Below are 8,300 nucleotides of genomic sequence, written 5' to 3' on the forward strand. Positions count from 1 at the left end.
CAAGCCAGGTACCTCAGCCTAGAGAGCAGAACTGATTGATCTGACCCAGCCTCTCATCTGGGGAAAAGGAAATTCCAGCACATGGACCATCAGTCAGTATGCTTTTACTACTGGCCATGTCCATGGTGTGATCTATAGAGAAAGAGGGCTTCTCACTGCTGGGGAGAAAAGGACACTAAAAAATTTTGGCCCTCCTAAAGGCTGTTTGGCTTCCCCTGCAAATTACTGTCCTCCACTGCTGGGCTTCTGACCTGGCTGCTGGACAAACACAAATGGCCCTAAGACTAGTGGGGCCTATTGATATTCTGATGACACAGCTGGGCTGGTGCTGCCTGAGACTCCATGGTAATGAAGAAATGGACAGCTCAAGCCTACAGGTTGATGGAGGACACCAGAGGGAAAGACCATTCTTCCAGAAACAACTGGCAGGCTTGTTAGTAACTAACTTTCACCAGGCTACTTACCTGGGTCCACAAAACTTTCTGAGTTGCTCAGACCAAGGTATGTTATACCCAGACTAAACAGCCTAACATGGGCTGTCTCAGCCAGATGCCAGGTTTGTGCTCAAGTGAATCCAAAACAGAGCTGTTGGGAGAATTCCTGCAGAGATACAGCTGGTTTGATCTGCCTTTTGATTGCTACCTCCTGTCTCTGGTACCTTCTGTTTGAAGTCCTATCTGAAAGTTTCTTAAGGGGTTTAAAGCCTATGCACACTTGGTTTAGGAATAACCCAAAAAACTGTGGTATTCATTTACTGAGAATTTGCATTTGGCTTTGTCCTTTTGGGGGGCTTAGACAAGAAGTTTTTGTATATAGAATTGACTTGCTAAAGGTGCAAATTGTATAACAACAAAAAGGCCCTTCACAAAGCTACAGTGGTTCAATTCAGAGAGACAGACCAGCTGCAGCTGAAAAAGGCTAAAATCATTCTTAGAGTACTCTGTGCCTTCTTTCCATGGACCCATGTGAACCCACACACAATATACAACAGAGAGCCCTTACAGAGGAAGAGGTCCAAATGAGAGACTAACACCCTGGTGAGCTCTGGGAAGACTGACTTCACCGAGATCTGGCCTGTCCGGGGAGGATAAAAAGACTTCTTAGTTTTTTTTGTTGTTTTTTTTTAAACATCAATTTATCTTTATTGCCAAGATTTATAACAAATTATTTAAAAGTAAAGGCCAATTTTTAGTCCCCATTTAGTTACTTCCTCCATTTCACTCTAAGCATACTAAAGTCAAGTATGTGAAAATACCTGTTAATGTTCAGCATTATTTTAATATATTTGATTTACGATGTGAAAATTAAACACTCAGTTGGTACATCAATTGTCAAGCAGCTTATTTTTATAATTCAGAAATAATTTATCAGGACAGTCAAAAGACAAAATTTAAATTCAGGGACAGTCCATGTTTATCACCTAAAAATCTTGATTGACCAAAATTTAAAATCAAACAGCCTTGATTCCATAATACTTACTTCAAAGAAATTTAATGTATGGTTTTTTGAGAAATACTTTCAAAGATACCTACATTCCCGGCATTACCATCTGATACTTTTATACTATCATCTGGCATTACATCTGATGATACTTTGAATCATAATTATGAAGGAAGTCAGGTATCTAAAATTTATATGGTCAAAGTTTAGTTACTACCAGTTCACTTATATAAGCCAAGTATGCTCACCCTTCCCCAGTTTTTGAAACTCTGATGTGTTGATTTTGGTTTATCCTCAGTATAAAATTTCTATGACACTTTTAACATACCACAAAAATTGATGACACTTTCAGGGCAAAGCAGAACTGGACAGTCCTTCAGTGCTGCAACACTGAACTAACTGCTCTGTTATGCTGCCTGGCTGAACACTGACATTCTTTAGTTACAAGTTAAAAATTGATCTGCACAAAAGAAATTTTAAAAAATTATATACAACAAATTGGTTTTTAAAAATACAAAAATAACATCTGTCACTTCTGTCATGCTGACAACCTGACATATATACACATGCGTGAAAAGTTCCAACTCGGTCATCTGAACAGCTATGCTCTAATATGATGAAGAAACTGCCACTACGTTTTCACACTGACAGAAGGTATATTCCAAAATATCTCATATACTAAATTCTGCAATAGTCTCTGCACGTATAAATGCTGGTTATAGTTATATAGTTTTTTGCTTCAATTAAAAGTGTCTTAAGCTAACATTAAGTGCACTAAAATTCACAAACAGTTCAGAAATCTATGACCTTACAATAAAGAAATCCAAAACGTACAACTATAAAAAGCAAGGAACATTTACTGCCATGCAAGACTTTAAACTGAAAACTGCAAGGAAATGCAATTTAAAACAGCAAGCTCAAATATATGTAACACTCAAAAGGGTCAGCAGCGAGTTCTACCAACAATAGACTTAAAAAAGAAAATACATTCTCTTTGCTGGTATAAATCGTATCTTCAAATCTTAGAACAAGCCATCTGTCCTCTAGCTTAAGAGATTAGCTCTTTTTCAGTTGTTTTAATGAAATCTTTCCTCTCAGTTAAATCCTAAGCAGGATAATTTTCATATACCTCTTTGCAAATCTGCTTCATTGTGACTTCCTCCAAGTTAGCATCAGCCAGTAATTTCTTCACTGTTTCCTTTAACTCTTCATCTGTAGGTGGTTTTTTCAATTTTTTAATTAATGGTTCATCATCAGAACCATGTTCAGGTTCAGACTCTTTTTTGGAACTGTTTTGATTCTTCTTGGTGCTGCTGCTATCTGCCTTCTTAACATTAGCACTTTTTACAGACTTTTTACTTCTAGCAGCAGCTGTCTGTTTTGCTTTATCTTTTTTAGACGTCTTTTGTGGTGGTTGCTCCTCTTCACTTTCTTTCTCTTCATCTTCTGAAGACTCTTCCTTATTTTTCTTCTCTTCTTCATCACTACTAGATTCATCTGACAGAATTTCAGGACATTTGGTTTGCTTTGACTTCCTTGTTGTTCCAGAACTGTTCCGTTCCTTTTTACTACCTTTGCTTGAGGATTTTTTGGGTTTTGGCAATGGTTTGCCGGAAGGCTTTGGATGCATTAAGAAATTCAAGATCCTCTTCACTAGTTTGCTGTTCACGCCTGATCTCTCTAAATCAAGAACCTCACAGATGCTCTTTAGCATCGCATTCCTAAACTTTTTCAGCATTTCTTCCTTCTTTTTATACTGGGTACTGCCTTTTTCAAATGGAAAGCCACTGAACTGACCCACGTTCTTCTTTAATGAGGATACCTTGTTCAATTGTAAATGGCTCTCTTTGTAAGGAAGACACTTGCATTGTCAATCTCTCTACTTTCTTCTTTTCTCTCTTGCCTTCCACAATGAAGCTCTTTTCTTTTTCTTCTTCGTCGTCGTCGTCGTCCTCCTCCTCCTCCTCCTCCTCCTCCTCCTCCTCCTCCTCCTCCTCCTCCTCCTCCTCCTCCTCCTCCTCCTCCTCCTCCTCCTCCTCCTCCTCCTCCTCCTCCTCCTCCTCCTCCTCCTCCTCCTCCTCCTCCTCCTCCTCCTCCTCCTCCTCCTCCTCCTCCTCCTCCTCCTCCTCCTCCTCCTCCTCCTCCTCCTCCTCCTCCTCCTCCTCCTCCTCCTCCTCCTCCTCCTCCTCCTCCTCCTCCTCCTCCTCCTCCTCCTCCTCCTCCTCCTCCTCCTCCTCCTCCTCCTCCTCCTCCTCCTCCTCCTCCTCCTCCTCCTCCTCCTCCTCCTCCTCCTCCTCCCTCTCCTCACTCTCGTCCCTGGCGCCCGGCATTTCGGGCTCCTTCTCGGATGCGGGCTGCGCCGGGGCGTCCTCTCCCTCTGCAGCGGGGCCGCCGCCGCACGAGGAGGCCGCGGCTGAGGAGCAGAAGGCGCGCAGGCTGAGGTTCTCGCGCCAAGCGCTCGCTCCGCTCTTCAGAATCAACAACGACTTCTTAGTTTTTTTTTAAGATGCCTTTTCTAGGTGGGTAGAAGCATTCCTCACCCAGACTGAAACTGCCTAAATAGTAGATAAAAAGCTCCTCTAGGAACTGGTCCCCTGATTTAGCCTCCCCCTAGCAAAAGGGTCCGACAATGGCCTGGCTTTCATAGCTAAAACCTCTCAATAGCTAAAGCTTTACACATAGATTAAAATTTTCATTGTGCACAGACAAAACACTAATGTACATAAAATAAAATAAAATAAAAAATAATTATTTTAAAAAACATTGTGTATATAGACCTCAGACTTTTGGCCAGGTTAAAAAAAATAAACAGGACATAAAACAACAACAACTAAAACAAAAAACCTCTAACAAAACTCTCATTAGAGCCCAGTGATGGGTGGATAGGCCTCCTTCCTTTACTTTGCTTGGGCCCGCTGCACCCCTTATAGGTAGGGATTTGCTCCCCTATGAGATTATCCTTGGAAAAACCTCCCCCACTGCTTCCCAGGCTCAGAGACCAGCAGTTAGTGGAACTCTCTAACTATTCCTTTCTCAACTTACTACGGGCACCCCAGTCCTCCATAAAGGCTGTTCACTGGACTGAGAGACCCACCAGGTTCCCCTTGTTCCAGTCCAGTGACACTGTCTGGGTCAGGCAGGTAGCCAAAGGGCCACTAATCACCCTGGAAAGGGCCCTACATGGTGAGTCTCTCCTCTCCTATGGCCGTGAAGGTGACTGGCATTACACTGTGGGTCCAGTTCAAGAAAGTGGAAGCCACTGGTGTGCCAAGCGGGCCGTCTCTGGACTATGGGCCCACTGAAATGAAGGTCTCACTGCGCCCTGGACCCTGGGCCCTTCCACTCCCTGCCCCTCTACTTTCTCCTGAGACTTGTGTTTGGTATGAATATAGGGTTATGGTACAACACCCTCAGAATGGACATGGGAACTGAGGAGGACAGACACAGGGAAGGAATTAGCTAGTGTGACTACAGACCAGCAACCCAAAGTCAGCTTAACCTTTGCTCACTATTGCTCACTTTAAATGTCTGGTTATATTGGAGAAAGGAAAGATGTAGGAGTTTATCTTTTGTGATAGGAATACAGAGTTTACAATTCTATGCATGCCCTAATTGCCAGGAATTGGAGACAAGGCAATTGATCTCAGTGTCCTCTGGAACTTAAGAGAGCAGGGCCTTGTTTGTGTGTCACCTTGTGTGAGGAGGAATTCCCCTGGGCTGGGGTTGGGGTAAAAGGCTAGGAGGAAGAGGAGAAGACCTGCTGGCAAGTCTAGGGTCAGGAGAAAGGGAGGAGCAAATGGAAGCTCCTACCTTGGCTAAAAAAATCTCTTCCAGTTAGGGACAGAGGGCAAGTTGGCATGATCAAAAATGTGTGGGTAAGAGGGATATCCCTGAAAATACAATTAAGAGGTGGGGTCTGGTGAGATAGGTAAGGCTGTCCTCCTACCCCAACAATAGGGAGACAGGAAGTAGAGGTGGGTCCCCAAACTCCCTCAGGACCAAGTAAGTGGCCCCGGTGTCCATGAGGAAGGAAATGGATTGCCCCGATACTGTAATGGCTACCCAAGGCTCCCTGTGGGAGATGACAGCTGTTAGGGCCGGAGCCTGGGCACCTTCAGTCATCCATTGCTAAGCCTAGAAGGTCGGCTGGAGGGTGGTCTGCATTTGATGTCCCCATCACGAGGTGCACGGGGGCAGTCAGCTGACCAATGTCCCTCTTGGTGGCACTTTGGACATGGCCCTGGTGGCACATATGGGACAGGGCAAGTACAAGCCCAATGGTCTTGGCCACCATTTGGTGTTCCTGTTTATGGGCTTTCTTGTCTCTCCCATGGCACACCTTATAAGCCAGCACTTAGACTTCTGCCTGTGGGGTCAGGGGCCCTCTCTCCAGATGCTTAAGTTTGACCCTAATGTCGGGGAAGCGCTGCAAAAAGAAATGGATCATAAGGAGCTGTCTGCCCTCTGGGCTTTTAGGATCTAGATTAGTATACTGTAAGAGGGCCTTTATAAGTCGTTCTAGAATTTGAGACATATTCTCTTGTTTGTTCTGAACTATGTCTTGAAGCTTTTCATAGTTTACTGGTTTGAGGGCAGCCTTACGCTGTCCTGCTAGGAGGCAGGTCATAAACTGATCCCTAGGTAGAGAGCCACCTGGGGCGTTATAATCCCAACATGGGTCCAGACCGGGGACCTCTGCAGCTCCAGGAGGATGTGCTGTGTTAGTCTGGTGGACCTCATCTGCATGTATCCTAGCTTGTTCCCAGACTCATTTGTGCTCCTCAGGAAGTTAGTTGTTAGTTAGGATCATGTATATATTATGAAAGGTGAGACTATAGGATTGGGTGATATATTGGAATTGCTTAATAAAAGAGGTAGAGTTGGACACATAAAAATCCAGTTTCTTTTCTGTCTGAGAGAGTTCTGTCAGTAAGAAAGGGACATGTAGCTTAACCAGTCCATCCACCCTGGCTACCTCTCACAAAGGGAGGATGGCTGTTGGGTTGGTTTGACTGGGGTGGGGTTCCTTAGCAGCTCGAGAACACGTGACAGGAGGAGTAAGGTGGGAGCCAGAGTCAGGTGGTTGGAGCGGCCTGGTAGCAGAGAGGAGTGTGAGACCAAAATGAGCCATCTTAGAAATAAGACCAAAATGCTTTCACCCTAAAATTAAGGCCTAAGATTTCTCCTTTTAGGAATAGGCCATTAGTTACTGAAAACAGTCAGTTCAGATTCCAGAAACCAGGAAGTGTAAAAGTCACAAGGTAGTCATGAGGTAATAACTGCCGGACTATGGAATGTCCTCTCCCTGGTTTCCAGGGTAACTGACCACAGAAATGTCCCCACCTGAGGGCAGCCAATGAGAAATGGTGGTGGGCAACCACCCCCTTAGAAGTAAGATTAAGCCATGATTTCTAGAAAGCCCCTAGAAGTGAGCCAATCAGAATTGTACCCATACTAGCACCCCTAAACGATGTAACCTTGTGATTTTTTTCCTTTAAAAACTGAGCTTGCAGACAGGCGGGCACTTCCTCCAGCCTCCACTGCGTTGGATGTATTGGACGAAGTCCCTGCCTAGGCTTGTATTGGATATCCAGAATTTAACCTTGCTTTTGAGTTCCGGCATGCTTGTCTTTGGTAGTCTCTCTGGGGGTCGCTGTCTGGGCACAACAAGGAGGAAGGGGCTGGAGGAGCCAAGGAACAGTCACTGAAGGAGAAGAAGCAGGAGGTCGGAAAGATGGGGGTTCATTAGCAGGGTCTAAAGTAGTAGCGAGAGGTTCTTCTGGTTCAGGTTGCATAGCCAGGAGCATGTGGGCAGGTGAGTAGGAATCAAGGAGAGAGGGATTGGAGCTGAGATAGAAAAACACTTGGATATAAGGTAACTCTTTCCATTTGCCCATTCACTGAGGAAGTTAGATAATGCCCATAAAATATTGGGGTCCAACAAGCCATTAGGTGGCCATTTTTTATGAACCAATGTTGTAGAAACAGCCTGGGATGGATTCATACCATAGTACAGGGCCCATGTAGGAGATTTATTGAGGGGAAGGGAGAGAAGGGGCAGAGAAGGGGGAAGACATCAGTCCCTAGGGATGAGAGCAAAGGAAGAGAGAGAGAGAGAGAGAGAGAGAGAGAGAGAGAGAGAGAGAGAGAGAGAGAGAAGAAGAAGAAGAAGAAGGAGGAGGAGGAGGAGGAGGAGGAGGAGGAGGAGGAGGAGGAGAGAAGGAGGAGGAGGAGGAGGGGGTGGCCTAGACCCACCTTTTATAAGGAAACATGGTAAATATGCACAGGGGGCATTCTTAGTGGCTTTAGCTGAGGATATATCCTGTCAGGACCCTAAGGGCAGGCCAGTACAGATGCCTAAATACTAACAGTCATGGCAGGGAGCATGGCAGCACACAGGCAGACATGGTGCTGGAGAATTAGCTAAGAGTTCTACATCTGGATCCACAGGCAGCAGGAAGAGAAACTCTGGGCTTGGAATGGGCTTTTGAAACTCAAAGCCCACCCCCAGTGACACTTCCTCTAACAAGGCCACACCTTCCAACCCTTTCAAGTAGTCCACTCCCTGCTGACCAAGTAGTCAAAGCTATGGGCCTATGGGGGCCATTCTCACTCAAACCACCACATTTACCTTCTCCAAGGGTTGAACCCCTCACATTGAACTAGTTGTGGGGGCTCCTGCAGATGCTTCAGCCACACCAGTAGAGGAACTATCTGTAAGAGCTAAGAAGAAAATCTGGTTCATATGAGTTAGTTAGGTAGCCAGACTGGTTCAAACTTCTGACCCAAAGCAGTTTATTTTTAACATATTTAAACACAGTACAATTTTTCCTCACGACATTTATCACAACAAAGCTTAA

The 8,300-nt window shown here is 44.9% G+C and overlaps 1 protein-coding gene across 1 annotated transcript; it reads right to left on the reverse strand.

The window, feature by feature from the left end:
* Positions 1-1,258: 1,258 nt before the first annotated feature.
* On the reverse strand, positions 1,259-3,368 carry LOC128104349 (protein DEK-like). The gene has a single exon (XM_052729220.1). It carries the CDS (start codon positions 3,176-3,178, stop codon positions 2,546-2,548), a length of 633 nt encoding a protein of 210 aa, XP_052585180.1. The 5' UTR covers positions 3,179-3,368; the 3' UTR covers positions 1,259-2,545.
* Between the last annotated feature and the right edge of the window lie 4,932 nt (positions 3,369-8,300).

Source organism: Peromyscus californicus, unplaced genomic scaffold (assembly GCF_007827085.1).
Source record: "Peromyscus californicus insignis strain IS unplaced genomic scaffold, ASM782708v3 Scaffold_8__1_contigs__length_139910024, whole genome shotgun sequence".
In the NCBI taxonomy this organism is placed as follows: domain Eukaryota; kingdom Metazoa; phylum Chordata; class Mammalia; order Rodentia; family Cricetidae; genus Peromyscus; species Peromyscus californicus.